This window comes from Mobula birostris, chromosome 4 (assembly GCF_030028105.1).
Source record: "Mobula birostris isolate sMobBir1 chromosome 4, sMobBir1.hap1, whole genome shotgun sequence".
Taxonomy (NCBI): Eukaryota; Metazoa; Chordata; class Chondrichthyes; order Myliobatiformes; family Myliobatidae; genus Mobula; species Mobula birostris.
Genome location: NC_092373.1, coordinates 75754828 through 75778766, shown reverse-complemented (window position 1 = coordinate 75778766; position 23939 = coordinate 75754828). Strand labels below are relative to the sequence as shown.

At 39.9% G+C, this 23939-nt stretch overlaps 1 protein-coding gene across 6 annotated transcripts in view; it reads left to right on the top strand.

The window, feature by feature from the left end:
• Positions 1-23939, top strand: part of ppp2r3a (protein phosphatase 2, regulatory subunit B'', alpha) — a 345954-nt gene that overhangs the window by 286941 nt on the left and 35074 nt on the right. For 5 of the 6 annotated variants that reach the window (XM_072255635.1, XM_072255638.1, XM_072255637.1 and 2 more), the window contains 5 exons: positions 8508-8582; positions 13242-13328; positions 17652-17808; positions 20467-20515; positions 21452-21541. In XM_072255635.1, coding sequence (XP_072111736.1) covers positions 8508-8582; positions 13242-13328; positions 17652-17808; positions 20467-20515; positions 21452-21541 — 458 coding nt within the window. The remainder of the gene's footprint in view (positions 1-8507; positions 8583-13241; positions 13329-17651; positions 17809-20466; positions 20516-21451; positions 21542-23939) is intronic. The other variant, XM_072255640.1, reaches the window with a different exon arrangement.

Sequence of the window (23939 nt, the reverse complement as noted above, 5' to 3'; positions counted from 1 at the left end):
GATGTGCTTAGTGGTGGGATCCCGTTGGAGGTGGCGGAAGTTACGGAGGATAATATGTTGGACCCGGAGGCTGGTGGGGTGGTAGGTGAGGACCAGGGGAACCCTATTCCTAGTGGGGTGGCGGGAGGATGGAGTGAGAGCAGATGTACGTGAAATGGGGGAGATGCGTTTAAGAGCAGAGTTGATAGTGGAGGAAGGGAAGCCCCTTTCTTAAAAAAATGAAGACATCTCCCTCGTCCTAGAATGAAAAGCCTCATCCTGAGAGCAGATGCGGCGGAGACGGAGGAATTGCGAGAATTTTCAAATCCCTTACTCACTCTTCCTTCAGTTAGTCCTGACGAAGGGTCTCGGCCTGAAACGTCGACTGTACCTCTTCCTAGAGATGCTGCCTGGCCTGCTGCGTTCACCAGTAACTTTGATGTGTGTTGCTTCAATTTCCAGCACCTGCAGAATTCCTGTTGTTTGTCTTGAAGTTAGTGACCTGCTCCTTCATTTTGCTGAAGTTGAGGAAGAGATTCTTGTCTTGACATATGCCACTGTGCTCTCCATCTTCTTCCTGCATTCCGTCTCATTTTTGATCACCATTTGAGATCTGCCCCACCATGGCGGTCATCTGCAAGTTTGTAAATGGAACAGAATCTGGTCATACAGTCGTGAGGAAAAGGGAGTACAGTAAGGAGCCAAGGAATGCAGCCTTGTGAAGTACCAATGTTGAGGATAATTGTGGAGGTGATATTGTTGCCTCTCCTTGATGATTGCTGTCTCTTGGTCAGGAAGCCAGAGATCCAGTTGCAGAGAGGGGTGCAGAACACTAGGTCTAGAGCTTTGGCAATGTTTTCAACTCCCAACAGAAGAGCTCAAAGGTTCATTTAATATCAGAGAATGTATACAGTATACGACCTGAAACTCATACTCTTCACAGACGTGCACGAAACAAGAAACCCCATAGAATGAATGATAGAAACATCAAAGTCCCGAAGCCCCACCTCTCCCCACCCTCTGCACAAGCAACAGTGAAAGCATCAACTCCCCTCCTCCCCCCCCCCCAACTCACGCCAGCAGAAGCCCCAAAGAGACCTTGATGCAGAGTCCATCAAAACCACAGTCCATAACCCAGCTCTTCGGTATCTCAGGCAGGCTGTCTCTCTCCCTGCAGTGAGGGAGAGAGAAGTCACTCCTGCAACAACGGGAGCGGAGACCAGCAACTCGCTGTTCCGATGTTACAATCTTCTGCATCACTGCTCCAAGCCCCCTCCTCCCCCAACTCCCCATCTCGAGGACTGACAGGCTCTCACTCACCATTAAAAGAGAGAGGCATCACTTGAATACAGGGGCCTTCTTTTGACAGTCTCCTTTGTCCTCCTGGTCATTCCTGGACAAGGCAAAGCGCTAGGCTGCACAGCTGGTTCAAAGCCTTCCTCTTGCGAAGAACTGCACATCACAGACTCTGATAGAACCCCAACAACCTTGAAAAGAGAAGAAAGACACAAGTGAACAAGAATAAGCTGTTTCATGGACAGACTGGAAGAAGTCACTTGGGTCTGCAAAAACTGCTGACCTAAAATTAAAAAAAACTTGTATTAGTAATATACGCCAATCCGGTTCAATAACGTCCTTCAGAGAATGCTATCAGGAAATCAAGAAAGGAATTGACCTATATTTGATTCCTGACGCGCAGCACAATGTGTAGTTCTTAAGTGCCTCAGTAATGGTACAACTGGATAGAGTGATAGAGCTCAGAAACAGGCTGTTTGGCCCATCTGATCCATGCACCCTGGTCTTCTGCTCAATTCCATCTACCTGCACACCTTACTAGTCCCAATCACTTCAGGAGAATTATGAATGTGTATTTAATGCTATCCTTGCTAGGAATTTTTATACCCATGAGACGAATAAAATGATTTGTATAGAGCTTTCTTGATTTATCAGAAATGATCTCTGGAATTGCAGTTAACTCGAAAGTTAACTAATTAATTCCACTGGCACTTAATGAGATTATGCAAATAGTTTAATACCTTGGATACAATTAAAACCAACACATACAAACCTGTCCATTTTTCCTAATGTAAAATGAAATTCCATAATTTTGGTTTCAAAGGATCATTTACATTATCATTTGTTAATAAACATAGCACATTATTTAAATAGGATTACTCTTCATCAGAATCTCATTCTTAATGTTTCTGAGATTATCTTGCATAGAGTTAAGACTTGCTTTATGTACTGCAAACTGAAAAACATGCTACCATAACGTTAGTGTTAAGTAACTATTTTTAAAATAGCACAGCAGCTGAGTTAGTAACGTAAATTTTGCCAAAGGAAATTTGCCCTGCTTGTAACCAAATAATAGTGACCCAATTTATTTTTAGCTGTACAGAATTATGTAAACTAAGTATCACCTACTCTAGCACAGCCACATACATTGCAAAAGTTTTAAATAATGAATTTGCAATGGTGTGGGGGCATGCAAGTGCTGGTGGCATTGGAGAAGTTTGAATAGGTTAGTGAAAAGAGCCACAAACTTATTTGTTCCTACAGCATACCAGGGGAAGAGTTCGGTTATTAATTTGACCAGCGATTTGTGTTGTCTTGCTGTGTGGAGGAGTTCACCAGTTATTCTCTGCTCAAAACTCAGCAACTCTGTATCAGAGATACTTAATGTACTGAAGGTTTCTGCTGTGGCAGTAGAGGCTTAATGTACAACAGTCTGCTAATATTAAGTGCACAGTGAGAAAGAAAGAAATTGTATTTTTAAATGTAGGATATATGGGAGAACTTGGTGGAGCTCTCCACCTACTGGCTCTTGATAGGTCTTCCTGCCTGCAGCGAGAACAGGTGTTTTCTCGTTGGAAATGACCCCTCGCCCAGTTCTAGTTTTGATAAGGAGACATGAGACCACAGAGTCCTGATGCAGGGTTTTGACTAGAAGTATCGATAATTCTTTCCCCCACCCCACCCCCCACTCACAGAAGCAGCTCAACCCACTGAGTTCCTCCAGAAGTTTATTGTTCTACTTGAGATACTCCCACTTAACAACTCAGATAAGATTGCAAATGGGACACAGGCAGAGAAAGAACCTCGGGATGCTTTCACCTTTCCTTAGAGCTTGTCTGTTTATGCCACTGAAAAATTAACATTTTTATTTGGGTTAACCATCCTTTACAGCAAAAAGATAAGGTATGAGATGTTTACTCAAACAGAATGGATTGAGTAAATAAGGCTGTGGTTAGGCCTTTAAAATTAAAAAGTGGGAAGGTTATGAAGGGTGTAAAAATGGAAAGACTAGTGCAGTCCATCAGATACCGATGAGCCAATTATGTTGGGGCAGGTGGAGCTTTAAAGTTTAGAATAGAAAGGGGAAAATACAAAAAGGTCAAGCTTGAAACTGCTTTCTCATTACAAGAATCATTTGTAATAAGGTCGATAAAGACAAGTGTCTGAATTCGTAGCTTTTGCAGCGACTTGATTGCAAGGGGACTGAAGTTTGAAATTAGATATTTGGAAAATACAAAAGGAATATTAAAGGAAGTTGGGATGATTCAATAACATGGAATTTAAGAGTTTTTTTATGAAGTAAAAATGCTGGATGTATAACTAAATGTAGGATGCTTGAATACTTAGGTGTAAAATTGAATTTCTCAACATGTATTTTGTGTATCTCTTGACAACAAATGATACAAATACACTCCAATTAAGGAAGGGAGCCAAAAGAATGGAAGTTAAAATAACTAATTTCGGGAAATATTTTAAAAGTATTCAAAAAAACCAATGAGACTAAATGCCAACAAATCCTCTAGATACTCTGGTCTGCATCTGAGGATTCTAAGAGGTAGCTGCAGAGATATTGGATATATTGTTTGAACTTTGATCAGAATTTTATAAATCTTAGAAGGTCTCAACAGATTGAAAAGCTGAAAATGTAGCACTGCTTCTTAGGAGCAGGTGGAGACAAAATGGTAAACCCTGTCCAGTCAAGATGTATTCATTATTATGGAAGTACTATTGTTATGATTATGCAGTGTCACCATTGCATTATGTATGAGAGGTCATATCCTCTTTAGACTGATGAACATGATTAACATGCTACATAAAGGAGAATGTTGTTGGAGGTTATCTAAATTTTCAGAAAGCATTCAGTATATAGGTGACATAATGGTTGGCACAACATTTTACAGTACCAGCGATTCAGGTTCAATTCCCACCATTGTCTGTAAGGAGTTTTCCACTCATCCCGTTACCACTTGGGTTTTTCCGGGTGCTCCTGTTTCCTCCCACAGTCCAAAGATTGGTGGGTTAATTGGTCATTGTAATTTGTCCCACAATTAGACTAAGGTTAAGATGGGGTTGTTGGGTGGCCTGACTCAAAGGGACTAATCCATGTTGTATCTCAATAAATAAAATTAAATAACTGTTTTTAAAAATACATATTGTGACTGATAAAGGGTTGTTAATTGACTTAAAAAACATTCTTGGGAGTTCAGAAGAATGATAGACCTCACTGTAGCCCATAAGATTCTGAAGCAACTTGAAAGTATGAATGCTGAAAGATTCTTTCTCATAGCTGGGGAGTTCGAAGTGTGGGGGGGGGGGCGGGGTGTAGACCCAGGCTAGTGGTCAATATTTAACCTAAAGTCATGACATTCTGTCATTCAAGAGGTTGTGATTGTTTGAAACTATGCCAGAGAGCTAAAGAAACTCAGACACTGAATATATTGCGGTTCAAGATAGATATTAATTTTTTAGAAACTGAGAAATCTGTGCATTTAGGAATAGGCTGGAAAACAAAACTGAAAAGGAAAATAAACTGTGATCTTATCTAACCAAGGATTTAGTATGAGGAGCCATTCAGTATTCTCCTGTTACCTCTTGCACATGTAGCCATTTCTTTTATTCAGACTTTGCAAAATGACTGGTATTATTGCTGTGAAATGCACACGTTTCTTTGGTATAAAGAAACCATATCACTTTCTCAACAAAGAAGTACTTTCCTTTTTTACAGCAGTCTTTCCTCTCACTTTAATGTGTCTGTAAGTCTATAAAATGTAGAAGCAGAATTAGGCCACTCGGCCTATCAAGTCACCACCATTCTGTCATGGCTGATTTATTGTCCCCCTCAGCCCCATTCTCCTGCCTTCTCCCTGTAACACTTGACACCCTGACAAACCAAGAACCTATCAACCACCGCTTTAAATGTACTCGATAACTTGGCCACATCCATCCATGGCTTTGACTTCTACAGATTTACCACCCTCTGGCTGAAGAAATTCCCCCTTCATTCTTCTAAACTCCAGTGAGTGCAGGCCATCAAACACTCCTCATATGTTAACCCTTTTATTTCCAGAAACATTTTTGTGAACATCCTCTGGACTCTCTCCAATGTCAGTTCATCTTTACTTGGATAAGGGCCGAAAACTGCTCTCAGTACTCCCAAGTACGGTCTGACCAATGCCTTATAAAGCCTCAGCATCACATCCTTACTTTTAAATTCTAATCCATTCAAAATGAATGGAAACATTGCATTTGCCTTCCTTACTAATGACTTAACCTGCATTAACCTTTAGGGAATCCTGCACAAGGACCCTTTGTAGCTCCAATTTTTGATTTTTCTCCCCGTTTAGAAAATAGTCTACACCTTTATTTCTTCCTCCAAATTGCATGACCATATACTTCCCTACACAATATTCTATCTTCCACTTCTTTGCCCATTCCTTCATTTTGTCCAAGTCCTTCTGTAGACTACCTGCTCCCTCAACACGATCTGCCCCTCAGCCTATCCTTGTATCATCTGCAAACTTGACCACAAAGCCATCAATGCTGTCATTAAATTATTGTCATATAATGTGAAAAGAAGCAGTCCTAATACCAGCCCCTGCACAGTGCCACTTGACTCCAGCAGCCAACCAGAATAGGCCCCATTTATTCTGGTTTTTGCCTCCTGCCAATCAGCCAATCTTCCATCCGTGCTAGTATCTTCTCTGTAATACCATGGGCTCTTATCTTATTAAGCAGCCTCATATGCAGCATCTTGTCAAGGGCCTTCTGAAAATCCAAGTAAACAACATCCACTGACTCTCCTTTGTCTATCCAGCCTGTTATTTCCTCAAGGAATTTCAAGGGATTTGTTAATCAAGAGTTCCCCTAGGGAAACCATAGTAGCTTTGGCCTACCTTACCACATGCCTCCAAGTACCCTGAAACCTCATCCTTAATAATGGATTCCAACATCTTTCCAACCACTGAATGCAGGCTGACTGGCCTATAATTTCTTTTCTTTTGCCTCCCTTCCTTTTTAAAGAGTGGAGTGACATTTGCTATTTTCCAATCCTCTGGAAAATCCTAGACTCTAGTGATTCTTGAAAGATTATTGCTAATGCCTCTTCAATCTCTTCAGCTACCTCTTTCAGAACCTTGGAGTGTACTTTATCTGATTCAGGTGACTTACTACCTTCAGACCTTTCAGCTTCCCAAGCACCTTCTCCTCAGTAACAGCAACAACACTCACTTTTGCCTCTTGACGCTCTTGAATTTCTGGCATGCTACTATGCTACTAGTGTCTTCTACAGTGGAGACTGACATAAAGTATTGAGTAAGTTTGTCCACCATGCCTTTGTACCCCACTACTACCTCTCCAGCATAATTTCCGAGCAGACCAATATACATTCCCGCCGTACTTTTACACTTTATACATCTAAAAAATCTTTTGATACCCTCTTTGATGTATTTGGCTAGTTTACCTTCATCTTTTATCTGATGTGCAATAAGAACTGTTGAGATGCCCTTAAAGATATCATCAGGTTGGAGCAATTCAGAAAACCATAGGTCAGAGAAAAGCTACGTCATTTGGGACAGAAATTAAATAGCAAATTTGTTGCAGAAAAAAATTATGTCTGGAATTTGTTTCTTTGACCTTTTCCAAACTTATTCCATTTCTTTGTAATATTTGTTGAGAGGAACGGAGTCGTCGACACTAATGGTTCCCTTTTTTTTATGATGTTATATAACAGCCCATTTTTTTTTTAGTTTAGTTGATTAACACTGTTTAGGTTAGTTTTTTTAGGGAGGGGTTATATTTTTATTTTTTTTTCCTTTTTCATGATTTTTTAAAGATTTTTTTGTTTTATATTGTTCATCTGTATCCTGTATGATTGGGAGTTTTAACATTTAAGTGTCAGCTGGGCTTACATTTAACTATGTCAATTACAACAATGACTTTGTATCAATACTATGCTATGTTTATTATTATGAAACTAATAAAAAGATTGAAAAAGAAAGAAAGAATTTGTTTCTTGCAGAAATTTGTGGTATGTTGAGTTAGTTCAAAATTTCAAAGTGAATTTATCATCTAAATACATATATGTGACCATATACAACCTGAAGATTCATTTTCTTGGGGGCAATCACAGTAAATAGAAGAAACACAAAAGAATTAATGAAAGACCATACCCAACAGAATGGATGACCACTAACATGCAAAAGAAACAACAAACTATGCGAATACAAAAAGAAAGAAAAAAAATAATTATAATAAATAAACAATAAATATCAAGAGCTTGAAGATGAATAGTCCTTGAAAGTGAGTCCATAAGTTGTGGTAACAGTCCAGTGATGGGGCAAGTAAGTTGAGTTAAGTTATCCCCTCTGGTTCAAGAGCCTAATCGTTGAGGGGTAATAACTGTTCCTGAACCTGGTGGTGTAAGTCCTGAGGCTCCTGTACCACCTTCCTGATGGCAGCAGCGAAAAGAGAGCATGGCCTGGGTGCTTGGGGTCCTTGATGATGGATGCTGCTTTCCTATGACAGTGCCCTGTGTAGGTGTGCTCTATGGAAGGGAGGGCTTTACCAATGATGGACAGGGCTGTATCCACTACTGTTTGTATGCTTTTCTGTACAAGGGCATTTTTGTTTCCATACTGGGCCATGATGCAACCAGTCAATATACTCTCCACCACACATCTTCAGAAGTTTGTCAAAGTTTTAGAAGTTTGCTAAGATTTGGCACGTAATTTAAGAAAGCTTCTAAGGTGCTGCAGTGCTTTCTTTGTAATGTCACTTAAGTGCTGGACCCAGGACAGATTCTCTGAAGTGATAAAACTGAAGAATTTTGCTGACCCTCTTCACCTCTGATCCCCAGATGAGGATTGGCTCATGGACCTCCAGTTTCTTTCTCCTGAAGTCAAAAGTCATCTCCTTGGTCTTGAGTGAGAGGTTATAGTTATGACACCAGTCAACCAGATTTTCAATCTCCCCCACCCCCATGTGCTTAGAACTTTTAAAATTGTGATGGAAAGAATTTTATTGGTGAACTATATTGAGGAGAAAAAAGAATGTATGTACTTTATAATGCTTTTGAATTGCAGATGAGCCATTATTTAATCTAATGTCTGGATGCTGGAGAGACAATGATATCGTGTTATTTGGTCTATAATGTATGTATGAATAATGTTAATTTTGCCAGGTAGAATGATCCAAATGCAATAGTTAATTATATACTTTTTAAATGTCTTTCTCAGGATATTGTGGATACGCATCCAGGACTAACGTTTTTGAAGGATGCACCTGAATTCCATTCAAGATATATTACCACGGTAATATCAAGTTGGATATGCTGCACTTCCAAATCATAGGTTTTACAGTGGGTTTCCTATTCCCTGAAGGAATCCCTAGGGCATTCTGAAGTCTCTGAGGGAATCCCTAAGAAAATCTGGAGTTTCCAAAATCATTGGACATCTCTTTCTGATGACTCTTTACTGATTTCCCTATTGTTAATTACAATATATCAATAAAAAATACTTTCTCCAATGACAGTTATATTTGGCTACTGGTAACTGGATTATTATTGTCACATTAACCAAGGGATGTGAAAAGCTTTTGCTTGTATGCCACCCAGGTAGATTGTACAAGTACATTGACGTAGTACAAAAGGAAAAACAGATTTCAGAATACAGTATTACAGTTACTGAGAAGGTGCAGTGTAGGTAGACAGATAAAGTGCAAGGGCTATGTAGACTGCGATATCAAGAGTTCATTTTTATTGCATAAAGTTCCATTTAAGAGTCTTATCACAGCAGGATAGAAGTTTTCCTTGAGGTTGGTGTACATGTTCTCAAGCTTTTCTTTCTTGAGAGGGGAGAAGAGAGTATGACCAGGGTGGAAGGGTTCCTCGTTTATGTTGGCTGCTGTCCCAAGCAGAGGCCGTCAATGGGAGAATGGTTTTTGTGATGGATTAGGATGTATTCATAACTCTGCAATTCCTTGCGGTCTTGAGCAAAGCAGTTGCCAGGTAGAATTGCTGTTGTACCAAGCAGTCTTGTATACAGATAGGATGCTTTCAGTGGTGCATCTGGAAATGGAGGCGCTGGTGTGCTTTTTTATGCCATAGCATATAGGCAACTGTACCAGAACAACTTGTTGTTGATGTTTACATCTAGGAACTTAAGAGTTCTCAACCTCAGTGTGTAATTCGCTACCCTTCCCCCACGCTCACTGAAGTCATTGTTGCTCCCAGAGAGTATGGCAATATTTACTAAGGTTTTTTCTGTGCAAAGAGAATCTACTTCCTGAACAATTAGCACTGAGGTAGTTCCTGCATTCTGAATATGTTGAGAATGTTCTTCATTGTGCTGCCAATTCAAAATATTACCTCTGTTCCTTACATTAAAAGAAAAGTTTTCCATGTCAATGTTCAGAAGGGAATAAGGTTTGAAGGGAATAAGAGTAATTCAGTGGGGAGCAGTTGGGCAAGTTACTTTTGTTTGTAAACCTCTTAACATTAATATTATCATCATGCCATCCCTTTTGAAACTAAAATTGAGAGCATTTCTTCTGAGGCAGAATGTTGTGCATGATCAAGGGGCACAAATATGGTACTGAAAAGTCAAACCCTAGAATGAGGCCGGCACAGTGAAATGTCAACCCTTTCATCCCTGAAATGTAATTTACATTGATGTCCAGTCTTAAAATATGCATATCAGCTCTGTAAATGTTACCTAATTTTAATTGAACTACTCACTCAACATTATTTTGGTTCATGCAGACTGCACCATTCTGAATCTTAAGTTCACTCTTTCATTATGGATTAAAAATACAGATGGTACAGCTTTAATCTTTCACCCTATTGAATTTAGTGCTCCACAGTGAAGGAGTCTTTACCAGGCTGTGCTTAAATAATTCCTCTCAATAACTGATCAACAGTGCATGCTGCCAACATTGGTAATATGTGGCCTGGAAGAGTGCTGTCAGGGGAAGGGAATGGAAAATGCGTTTTCTAATAAGTCAAAAATAAGTACGAAAGTTACCCAAACTACAATATTGGTTATTGTTATATTAAGCTCAGGATGCCACAATATATTGTAATATTCAGTGATAGTACTTATTAACCTTATCTACCATTGTAATAACACACACAAAATGCTGGAAGAACTCAGCAGGCCAAGCTGCATCTAAGGAAAAAAAGTACAGTTGACGTTTCGGCCGAGACCCCTTGGCAGGACGAGATGCTGCCTGGCCTGCTGAGTTCTTCCAGCATTTTGTGCGTGTTGCTTGGATTTAGTCATAGTCATACTTTATTGATCCCGGGGGAAATTGGTTTTTGTTACAGTTGCACCATAATAATAAATAGTAATAAAACCATAAATAATTAGTAATATGTAAATTATGCCAGGAAATAAGTCCAGGACCAGCCTATTGACTCAGGGTGTCTGACCCTCCAAGGGAGGAGTTGTAAAGTTTGATGGCCACGGGCAGGAATGACTTCCTATGACGCTCTGTGTTGCATCTCGGTGGAATGAGTCTCTGGCTGAATGTACTCCTGTGCCCAACCAGTACATTATGTAGTGGATGGGAGACATTGTCCAAGGTGGCATGCAACTTGGACAGCATCCTCTTTTCAGACACCACCGTCAGAGAGTCCAGTTCCATTCCCACAACATCACTGGCCTTACGGATGGGTTTATTGATTCTGTTGGTGTCTGCTACCCTCAGCCTGCTGCCCCAGCACACAACAGCAAACATGATAGCACTGGCCACCACAGACTCGTAGTACATCCTCGGCATTGTCCGGCAGGTGTTAAAGGACCTCAGTCTCCTCAGGAAATAGAGATGGCTCTGACTCTTCTTGTAGACAGCCTCAGTGTTCTTTGACCAGTCCAGTTTATTGTCAATTCATATCCCCAGGTATTTGTAATCCTCCACCATGTCCACACTGACCCCCTGGATGGAAACAGGGGTCACCGGTACCTTAGCTCTCCTCAGGTCCACCACCAGCTCCTTAGTCTTTTTCACATTAAGCTGCAGATAATTCTGCTCACACCATGTGACCAAGTTTCCTACCGTAGCCCTATACTCAGCCTCATCTCCCTTGCTGATGCATCCAACTATGGCAGAGTCATCAGAAAACCTCTGAAGATGACAAGACTCTGTGCAGTAGTTGAAGTCTGAGGTGTAAATGGCGAAGAGAAAGGGAGACAAGATTTGCAGCATCTGCAGATTTTTTCTTGTTTGTGATTGGACTACCATTGTAATGCTTATTTTCCATGACTTTTTAATGGCACACTCCTTATTAGAAGAAGTATTTAGTATCGTCTGACTGACCTATCTGTGTTCAGGAGTGCAGTAAAGGTCCTCCATCTCTGGTGGTGGTCAGGGCTTTTCTCGTTGTGTCAGTAGCTCAGTTGTCACTACTGTCAGTCATGCAAGTTCCAGAAATACCATCGTACTCAGATGTAGAAGGATTCTTCGTTGATATTTCCGTAACTGTTTTGTTTTACTCGTCAAGGGTTGTATGCCTGAGCTGAACCCCCGATTCTGGAGGACCAGTGAACCATAGTCTGGCCTCTATCCTTTGACCTGTTTGGCATGGGTGACCCTACCAAGAACCAAAGCATTAAGCCCTGACTCCAGCCAGATTATTGAGGCACGCAAGCAGCTAAACCCTACAGCAAGGTTACAGTCCTCTTGGAGGACTCTCTAACTGAGCAATTATGTTGTTTAAAATTTATCATGTGCGCTTGAGAGCCGGCTACAACCAACATTGTTCCTAAGTGATATACCCTTCCAGAAAAAAATAAAGTTGGGAATTAAAGTTCATCCAAGCTGTGCTTTTACACATATATGTCTTTGCTAAGCTGTGAGCTCATTCTGCATGTAGTCATTGTCTATAATTTTCAGCCAAATGGCTACAGGAGATGAATGCAAGTCATATTGGTGGTATTATGTAGTCTTAAATTAAAGTACATTTACTTATGAGTTGCACTTGCCAACATATTTCTTTTTTCCACCGATTTGTTCACTACATTGTACCATTGCTGTGTAACTTTTTCAGCGAAGGCAATAGGCAATTTGAGAGAACAGTAGTTTGATGTGCTTCGTTTTTGATTTTTGTTGTTCAGAATAGAATTGGACAGAAGACAAACTCAACAACCATTAGCCATTGTCTGTTGTTGCCTGACGGCATCCATAGTTTAAATTGGGATTAATTTCTTACAACCAAGGTGTTTTTGTTTAAACAATATTTATACTAACTAAACAAAACAAATAGTTTCTCACCCCACCAGTTCTTGTCATTGACAATTAGGAGTTTACCACTAGGGAAAAGACTACTTGCAAGTATCCCATGATCTGAGTTCTCCTCTTTTGCCCTTGGTTTCCATTGTTGCAAGGGAATTAAACTTGCTGCTTCTTCCTCTTACTCATTTCCTTCAAATGCTGTGCATGCTTACTGCTATCCAGCATCCAAAAAGCAGTTCCCTTCAGTGACAACACTTCACCCAGAATGATTGGCGGAGGGAAGAATTTTGAGATCCCAGTGTTAGAAAAAAAATTCAGATTCATATGACTACCTCTCAAAAAAGCAAGGGGCTAACAAGGGCAGCCACTTGTGTATGCATGAGTAAGTGCTAGGGATTTCAAAATTAGCATGTCATGGAAAGAGTGAGAGTGCTCCGAGCTAACCTCTATCATATGACTGTCCTTATTAGGCACATAGTTTGTCATTGGTTTCTGTGATGTATATGAATAATGTTCATCTAGTTTGTTAACAAGTCGTTGTGAGGTGATTTAAAATAGAATGGTAATTTCTCCTTGGAGATCAGGCACATCGAGTGGCATTTGAGGTTGGCAAGACTACGCTGTCATTTTTAAAGGATAGCTGTCTAAACTACCAAGTGGAACTGCTGCCTGTTTGCCCTTCCCCTTATCTCCTAGGAATCAACACAGAGGATTATTTGTGCTTTATTTTTTTTCCATAGGTGATACAGAGAATATTCTACACAGTCAACAGATCCTGGTCTGGCAAGATAACTCTGACAGAACTAAGGAAGAGCAACTTCCTACAAGTATGTAACGATCCAGATTTGTCACAATTTGTCAGGATGACTGGCGAGTTAACACTGTTGAGAACCTAAAAAAACCTAAAAAACTAAAAATGCAGAAGTGTGTGTAGCATCACAGCATTTCTTCCACTGGATACCCCTGATGACCTTAGCAAATACTTTACATTATACAAAAAGAGGTTACTTTATTAACTCAGCTGCCCAATCCTGGACACCTCCGCATTTGTTGAACTAGACAACAAATAGATTTTAAAAAGTATTCAGGATTACAAAATCCCAATGGTAAAATAAGAAAAATCAGAATTCAATATATTTAAGTTTATTCATGTAGCATTGACTCCTACAGCGTAAGAGTCTGTTATGCTCCATATAGTCTTTGATTTTCTGAGTCTAAACTTGCCCTTTCAGTGTTTGATCCTATTCATAAATAGGGTCCATTTTTCTTCATTTGTGCGGTGAGAAATATTGGTATTGTGTTTATTTAACTATAATCTGCAGAAATAAACAATGAGCAAATTTCTTTGATGCTCATATGTTGCGAGGGATTCTCATTTGAAGATTTTGATCTTGTCTAATAACACAAATTTTATTCGAAAGCATGTTGGCCCAGAATTTGAAGAGTTTCCTTTTGATTTGCCTCTGTGCACAGTTAAAACCTGTTGCTCATAGAACAAGAGCAAAGTTTGGGCTGAGGTGGTGGGAAGGATGGAGGGCGGGCGGATGGGGTAGACAGGAATATCCAGCACTTTGCAAACAATAGAACCAACAGTGTAGACGCTTAACCAATGTGGCTTTAAGCATGAAAGATGATGAATTACAGCGGGCGACTTCAGTTTCAGATCAAATGCAGAATGAGAGGCTTGGGGTGGTAACATTATTTTATTAATTTATTTTATTTAGTGATAGAGTGTGGAGTAGGCCCTTCTGTACCTTCGCGCCAAGCCGCCCCAGCAATCCCCGACAACCCCGATACAACCCCCACCTAATTGCAAAACAATTTACGATGACCAGTTTTCCTACCCGGTACATCTTTGGACTGTGGGAGGAGACCAGAGGTCCCGGAGAAAACCCACACATTCCACCGCGAGGGTGTAAAATGACACCTTGCAGAACAGCACCGGAATTGAAGTCCATCTCTGGAACACCCTGAGCTATAGTAGCGTCACGCTAACCACTACATTACCATGGCAGCCAAAGAGTAGATTGAGGAAGAGAAAATGGAGCAAGAAAGAAAATCAAGAATGATCGTTTTTTTTGTGATTGTCTGACTGTTTTTGAAATCATACAGCAAATGGCAAAGTATGGCACTGTGTTGCAGCAAGTAGTGCAGCTGTATCGCCACTTCAGTGACCTAAATTCTACTGTTCTCTGTGGCATTTGTATGTTCTTTCTGTTACTGCAAAGACTTCACGTGGGTGCTCCATTTTCCTCCCAGATTCCTCAGACAGGCTGGTTGGTCGGTTAATTGGCTAGGATAAATTACCCCAAGTACAGGTGGGTGATAGGAGAATCAAGGCGTGTGAGAGTGAATACCTTACCAACAAATAAGTAGTAGAATGTGACTTTTCTGATGGGCCGAATTGTCCCCTATGCCAGGGGTCCCCAACCTTTTTTGCATTGCGGACCGGTTTCATATTGACAATATTCTTGCGGATCGGCCGACCCAGGGGCGGGTAGGGTTGCCAACGGACAAGAGTAGCAGTCAAATACGTTGGGTTTACCCAGAGAAAGAGTACAATGACCATGAAGCCTTGTGCGGGCACCAGTGCGCATGCGTGACTTGCGCATGCATGTACGTGCCGATTTTTTTTCTACAAATTGCTTTTGCCGATTCTGTTCGGTGGGGGGGGGGTGTTAATCATGACCGGAATATAGGTGATAAGTGGCTAATACACTCAATTTCATTTCTAAAAGGGTTTACCTAACGAATTTAATATTAAACACACAGCGCATATTTTCCTCGCATGAATATAGTGATAAGTCAATTATCAGGGGAGGACAGGGGAGCTTGAAGTAAGTGTTGAAAGAACTTCCAGTAGAAGCGGTAGAGGCAGGTTCGATATTATCATTTAAAGAAAAATTGGATAGGTATATGGACAGGAAAGGAATGGAGGGTTATGGGCTGAGTGCAGATCGGTGGGATTAGGTGAGAGTAGTGTTTGGCATGGACTAGAAGGGGCGAGATTGCCTGTTTCCATGCTGTAATTGTTATATGGTGATATGGTTATACAAGTCAATAGCATCATAACATTTTAAGTAATGTTTGGATATTAAACGCACAGCACGTATTTTCCCCGTATGAACATATAAAATCATTGCAACACGCCAATATCGCTGAATCAGTGGGAGCCCCGGGCTTGTTTTCCTGCAACAAGATGGTCCCATCGAGGGGTGATGGCAGACAGCGATACTGGAAGGGGGTTCCTTATGTCCAGTCTATTCCACAGTTTAGTTTTCGTTGCATTCATTGCAGAGATATGTTGGAAATGGAAGCAACGTTTTCAGTGCTTTCCTGACTATCTCAGGATATTTAGCCTTGACTTTGATCCAGAATGCCGTCAGAAATGTTATGTCAAATATACTTTTCAGCCCGCCGTCATTTGCAAGCTCGAGGAGTTGATCTCCTTCCCGCGCTGACATGGATGATGCGCGGGTAATGACCTCGCATGCATTCAAGCTCAACAGTGGGCGTGACAGGGAATGAGGAAAGGTGCAGCTGACTCATATCACCAAATCATATCGTTTCCTCGCGGCCCGGTAGCACATGCTCTGCGGCCCGGTGGTTGGGGACCCCTGCCCTATGTCATAAGACAATGTGGAAAGTGGAATGTGATTGCTCTGATAAGTGGAATTGTCTCTTACATCATAAGACAATGTGGGAAATGTATATAGGAGCAACATCTGCTTTGTATGACCGGTGTATTAATTTGAGCAGTTTTGGAATTTTCCATCCCCATCAGCTGTGGTGGCTGGTTTAGAATCCTATAGTTTATCTTCTAAAAACCACATCCCAGAGGAAGAGTCGACATTTCAGGCCGAGACCCTTCGTCAGGACTAACAGAAAGAAGAGATAGTAAGAGATTTGAGAGGGGGAGGGGGAGATCCGAAATGGTAGGAGAATAGCATCTGCTAATTTCCTTGTATTCGCGTTTTTAAACTCACTACAGCGAAGCCTCTTCCGATGATGCCTACACTGAAGAAGTTTAAATCTGCTCTTCGACTGGAGTTTAGTGAAACTATCTCTCACTGCTCCCCATCTATAATTTCTTCAGCCCTTCAACTTTTCGACCACATTTTGACTCCCTAGGCCTCCCATCCCATGATCCTTTCATATTCCTTTTGCCAATCAACTTTCCAGCTCATAGCTTCATCTCCCCTCTCCCCCGGTCTTCTCCTATCATTTTGGATCTTCCCCTCCCCCTCCCACTTTCAAATCTCTTACTATCTCTTCTTTCAGTTAGTCCTGACGAAGGGTCTCGGCCGAAACGTCGACTGTACCTCTTCCTAGAGATGCTGCCTAGCCTGCTGTGTTCACCAGCAATTTTTATGTGTGTTCCCAGAGGAAGAGATTGGAAAATTTGTCTTTAATTGCATTAGAATGGCAAAGAGGTTATCTAACTGAAACAAGGTGATGCTTCCTCCAGCCCTGTCCACTACTCTGAACCACCACATACATTATTTCCAGAGTTATTTATGCATCCTTGTGTTTCTGTGGGGTTTTAATCTTCCTGTCACAGCTGACCCATGAACCAGAACTGATTCTGAGACTCTTCCTTATATTGTCATGAGGGCCTCTCAACAGCTTAGGCTTTTCCTAATGGAGATTTATGAAAATAGTTCAAAAATACTTCAATAAAGAACTTTTAAATTGTTGAAAAGACTAAAATAATAATTTTACCTAAAGCACATTCATATGGTATAAACTTATTTATAAATCATTAAGTTAAACTAAGAAAGTTTCCCAGTACACTTATCTTTTTCAAATGAGGTGGGAAACTCATTTGCGTGCATTGTATCTGGCTTCACGAAACATTAGTGTTCCACCCCAGGATTCTCAGTGAGTCCAGCTTTGACACAGGAATCTCTGCATTGAACTCCAGTTCACCTCAGGCTTCCATACCATAATATGTAGGTGTGGATATCAGAGATGGCTTACCCCACAGAGAGCTTCTCACTGGTGATTCTCTACTGGTAGAAGGTTTGGGCCTTTGTCTAAAAGTCTGCAAGCCATGCAGGATCAGTGTAATTATAAATGAGAACTGATTTGTTGCTATTGATCTTCCTGTTATTTCCTAATATTTGCCTTTTGTCACTTGGTTTCCTTAGACTCTTGCCCTCCTAGAGGAAGAGGATGACATAAACCAAATTACAGACTACTTCTCTTATGAGCATTTCTATGTTATTTACTGTAAATTCTGGGAACTAGACACTGACCATGACCTCTTTGTTGACCAAAAGGATTTGGCCAGACACAATGACCATGGTAAGCAACTCTGTAACTGACATAACAATTTATCTTAATTTTTATTTATTATTCTGTGTAATAGTTAAATATATTCATAGACCTTTTAAAATTTCACTGAGCAAATTTTAGCTGTTACAGTTTTGCTATATCTTCTATTTTATTTCCAACCATGAAACTCATTTTTGCTCTATTTGGTTTGATAATAATGAGCAATGTTCAGAGTATGGTCACACATGCAACAACTGCTCATCAGAATCTTGCCTGAGATCACACTGTCTTTGCCTCTGGATTCAGTACGATTTTTAGATGATAGATTATTAGTTGTAACTCAAGGTGATTTGCTTTTTTTTAACTTGAGTAATAAAAACAAAATAGTAACTCCAATTTTAAGCTGGCAGGCTTGAGATCGGAAGGGTTTTCTTCTAAAAATTTTCTTCTAAAACTCAAACACAGGCCTGAAGTGTTTAACTGAATGTAGATTGTTTAAATAGTTCAATCTTCAGATCTTAACAAAACTTGGTATCAGTACCATGAGATTAACAAAGAGGTTTGAATAAATAATCATCAGGCTCGTGGTCAGGAAGAGGGAACGCGGGGGTGGGGGGCTGGTAAAGAAAGAGGATTGATATTTTCTTTGTGGGAGTGATTGAAGGTCCATTTCTGATAATTCCAGCTTTCAAAGAAATTAACAATTAAAATTAACTGGCCTTCACACACGTTTAAGGCTTGGACCCCTGTCATACAGCTTCCCTGGCAAGCTCCATATCAATAAAACAACCTTGTGACATAGTTGGAACAGAATTAAGATGACTTTAATCAATATTTTTAGTTTTTTTTATTCACAATGTAACTGTTCATGGTGAAGTTCCACCATAATTCATGCTATGCTAATAAAAATGGGCTGTGGATGAAATAGGTTCATTGGGATAAATGGCCTTTTCTCTGTCAGACATACTTGTTAGGTCTTGGGTAATATAATGCGAATAGGCACATTCAAGGTTTGGCTAGAGTTTGTGGCAACTTTGTCTTGCATACTGAATTCCTAAATAAGTAAAACAGAAGAGCTAAGCAAATAAAACAACTTTGCCTCAACTCACACTTTTAATTGAATTCTCATTCAGAAGGAAAATTGTGTCAATACTTATCCCCAGTCAGTGATGCTATATATTGTGCTCTGCCTCTTAAGTTCCAGTTAGTGCCACAGACTGGGCATGAATTCACAGCAACATTTCCAAGAAGTTAAAATAGGAATAAAAATAAAACTCTTTAATAATGGAATCAAATATTAACAAAATCACAAAAGAAATAAAAGGCAGAAAATCACTTTTGGAAAATACCTAACAGTAATTTAAACAAATAATTGGTTTTCATTTATTGTTTTTTCCCTGTTTTAATGCATTTTAATTTTAACAAGTACTAGTTCATCAAGAAATCAGTGATAATGGATCTAACTCAAATTGATTTTGACTGCACAGGATACCGGACATAAATCCTCAAATTTAATCTTTACGATGCAGCTTCACTGTTGACATTTTGAAGTCACTTCATTTTAGCTCTCATCGAAACTCTCTGCTAAATCTCTGAGGAAATATTGCAAGTTTTAGCTTTAATTTCCTTCCTTTTTTTCCGTCTACTATAGTATCAGGTAAACCCAATGACATCTGACAGATGAAACAGTGAATTTCTCTTTCTTACTCCAGAACATCTGCCTATGGAGTACCAGCATAATTGTTTCAGCCATTATTTTACTCTCAGTGATTAATTGAATAAAGAAAACCTTTTGTAAATAGTATAACGTCTTACCCACAATCAGCACCATGCATCATGGACCTGTTGGTTAAAAATATTAACCCAATATCAATGCTTAAAATGTTTGCTGAAAGGCTTAGTTGAGAGCTTTGATGAAAGTCAAAGTGAGTTCAAAATGTCAGCCTTAATGTTGTGCTGTGAAGATTAATTATAAGATTTATGTGAGACAGGCCATGCTGTCAAAATTAATTAGAGCCAGAACTATTACCACTGATTTTTGATTAAATGCTACTTAATAAACTATAAATGCATTAAAACTATGAAAGGACAAAGTCACCATTGTCCTTTTTTGTTTGCATACAGATAGGTCCATTACAGATGTGAGTTGAAGCTGCCTTCTCTTTGTGTTCCCATACAGGCCAGCCCACTGGGCTTCCTGCCTTAGCCAAGGCCCAATCCTGTCGGGGAGGAGGCTACATAGCATCCCAGCCAGGACCAGCAGACTCAAAAACAGTTACTTGCCCCAAGCAAAAGCTGATCAACACCTCCACCCACTAACCCACACTCCCAACTACCATTTCTTTAGCATTTCCTGTCAGTCACTTTAAGTCCAGACTAGCGTCTCTTTATGGACATACAGTCACTCCATTTATAGAAATTATCTTGTGTATTTATATTTACCGTGTTTACTTTTATTATTGTGTTGTTTTTTAAACTTGCTCTGTTTTTTGTGCTGCATCAGATCTGGAATAACAATTACTTTATTCTCCTTTATACTTGTGTACTGGAAATGACATTAAAGAATCTTAAATCTTGAATGATGATGAGATGCTTTTTGAGCTCTTCACCCCTTATTGAAGGCTTAAATATTTAATTTCCATGGTGTCCAAAATATGAACTGTTGGCTTTCTATTTATTTCTCCACAGCCATCTCTAATAGAATTATTGAAAGGATATTCTCTGGAGCAGTCACAAGGTAGTATAACATCTTCATTTTTTATATAATTAAGGTTTTTCATTGAATAAGTTCAAAATGGAGGGTGTTACTGTGATGGAGCGGCATTGTGTTATTTGAGAAGGTAGTTGATGCATACACATGAATGAAACAGGAGGATGAGAGAAGCCCTGATAGAGGAATGCAAAATTTTGACCGGCATTGATAAGATAGATCGTACGCAGTTTGTCTCCATTCAGTGGTGTTAAAGACTTTGGGGCATAGGCTGAAGATGAGGCAAAATAATTTTATAGGACCTCTGAAGAAGAATTATTTTGCCTAGAATTGGTTGCATTGTGGGGAAAACAGTGCCTGAGAATATGGTGGAGGCAGGTACTGTCATAAAGTTCATGAAGTACCTGAATTGCCAAGGTATAAGCTACAGGTCATGTACTGGTAAAGGAGGTTAGTATCAAATGGGTGCTTGATAGTCCATGGACATGGTGAATGGTATGGCACATTTCTCTATGTAGTGGATCTCTCTATTTAAAAAGAATGATTAACCATTTTGTTTTAAAACAGTCTTTAACCCATTTGATATAAGGAATAAAAACATAATTGTTTATATAGTAATGTTGCAGAGGTGACATTCATCTGATTTTCCAAAAACGCAAGGTCTTGTGGCTGCTTTACTTGATGGGGCAGCCTGCTGCCTGACTTGGTGGGTCAACAAGGAAAATCAAATCATGTTTCTGTTGCTTGCATAAAGTGATCATAAATGGAGATTATAACAGTGCAAAGACCATTAGTTTGTTTGTAAGGAGCTTGCCCTATAAAGTCAGGTGTATCTGCCCTGGCCTTGAGAGTAGATTGGAGATTTTAGTTTTTTTATGAAGACCATTTTGTATTTGCCTTTTGAAAAAAGACTTCAGCTTTGATTTGGATAATTAAGATAGCTCTGCTTTCCTTTATTTTCAGGGGAAACTGTGTTCAGAGAGAAGGTCGAATGAGCTATGCTGATTTTGTATGGTTTCTGCTTTCAGAAGAGGATAAGAAGAATCCTACAAGGTAATTTTCCCCGACTCTTAGTATCTTTACATTTTTTTTATGTATCCATGAGATATGGACTTCATTGTTAAGTTCAGCATTTCTTGCACATCCTTATTTGAACTTGAGAAGTTGGCAGTAAATAGTACTGTTTCTGCTACATTATCTGGATGAGACTTTATGGCAATTTGGACAAGTTGAGTGAGTGGCAAATACATACCAGGTGCAAGATAATATGGATAAGTGGGAAGTTATCCACTTCATATACAAGTTTGCTGATGACACCACTGTCGTGAGCTGTATCAAAAGGGGTGATGAATCAGCATCAGGAGGGAGACTGAAACTTTGGCTGAGTGGTGTAATAACAACAACCTCTCAATGTCAATAAGACCAAGAAACTGATTGTCAACTTCAGGAGAGGGAAGCCAGAGGTCCGTGAGCCAGTACTCATTGGAGGATCAGAGGTGTGGAGGGCCAGTAACTTTAAACTCCTGGGTGTCTCTATCTCAGAGGACTTGTCTTGGACCCATCATATAAATATTATCGTGAAGAAAGTGCAACAGCAGCACTACTTCCTCAGGAATGTGATCGAAAACCTTGGCAAACTTCTATAGACGTGTGGTGGAAAGTGCGCTGACTGGCTGCATTACAGCCTGCTATGGGAACACTAATGCCTTTGAGTGGAAAATCCTACAAAAGGTAGTGGATCCAGCCCAGTACCTCACAGGTAAAACCCTTGCAACCAGTGAGCACATCTAAATGAAACTTTGTCATAGGAAAGCAACATCCATCATCAAAGATCCTCACCACCCAGGCCATGCTGGTTTCTGGTTTCTGCCATCAGGTATAAGGTACAGGTGCCCTGAGATTCACATCACCAGTTCAAGAACAGTTACTACCCCTCAACCATCAGGCTCTTGAACAAAAGGGGATAGCTGCACTCATTTAAGGACTCTGTTATTTCATGCTCGTTATTTATTTATATCTGCATTTGCACAGTTTGCTTAGTTTACAGTTCCTGATGTTTAGTTTACGGTTACTGGTCTACAGATGGGCTAAGTACACCCACAGAAAAAGGATCTCAGAGTTGTATGTGGTGACATGTATATCCTCTGATAATAAACTTTACTTTGAACTTTCAGTAGGAAAACTGAATTGGGAGGTGAAGAAATTTATTCACCAAAAAGATGATTAAATGTGGGAGCTGAGTGATTGAATATATTTAAGAAAGATACATTTTTTTTTAGACGTGCGGTATCAAGGGATATGGGGAGAAAGCGAGAATATCGTAGTTGGAAAGATGATGAACCATGAGTATATTGAATGGTGCAGCAGGTTCTTAGTATTCTTAGAGACACAGCACAGTAACAGGTGCATCAAGCCCACGCTGCCCAATTACACCATGTGACGAATTAACCTACTAACCCATCCGTCTCTGGAATGTGGAAGAAAGCAGGGCACCCAGAGGAATGCACAAACTCCTAACAGATACCGGCAGAATTGTACCCAGGTCACTTGCTGTGCAAAGCATTACTCTAACTTCTACGTTGAATAGTCTACTCCTGTTTCCATTTTCCTCCATTTCCATGATGCTGTCAAGCAGTTTGTGATTATTGTATAATAAATGCCTGTTAGTGACTTTGAACAAAAGGTCATTTTGTGATGATATTGAGTTTGCTGATCACAAAGTTCTAAACTCAGATGAAGACCTTAAGCCCTATCAGATATATATAAAACCACGCGTACTCTCACTAAAGAGAGGTTATACCGTAACTACCCAATCTTCAAAGACTAATTCACTTCCATGTTTATCCTCCACATCAAGCTTAGCTGCCAGTATCCACTGTTTGAGCAGTGGGTCCCCTCTCCCTACCAGCTAACAAAATAGTTTAAACATATCTTTGGTGATGCACATTTAACTTCAAACAACGTTCTTGAAACAGATTTAAAACTCAGGAAATTTCTACCTTTCCAAATTACAAACCATTTCTAAAACACAAAAGGAATTCCAAAACGTGTAATTCAAAGAAGCTAAAAAGACACATGTACCCGAGTGGCAGACAAACCAGTCATCCATTGTATGATTCAAAGGCAGAGGAATGAACTTTAATTCACACTGTGTTTCTGTCAGGCTTCTTGCTGTTCCTTAGCATTCCTGAAACGTCTGAACTTCTCTCTAAAATTATACTATTTCTCTGACACTTGCGTGACTTCATACACATGATATTCTTTTGAATACTTTTTTTTTAAAAAAGCAGTCCATCAATATGCAAACCTTCCAATTTATCGCAAACTAAAGAAAGTCTGTAGATGCTGGAAATCAAAATAATGCACACAAAATATTGGAGGAACTCAGCTGGCCAGACAGCATCTATGGAAAAGAGTAAACAGTCAACGTTACGGGCTGAGACCCTTCATC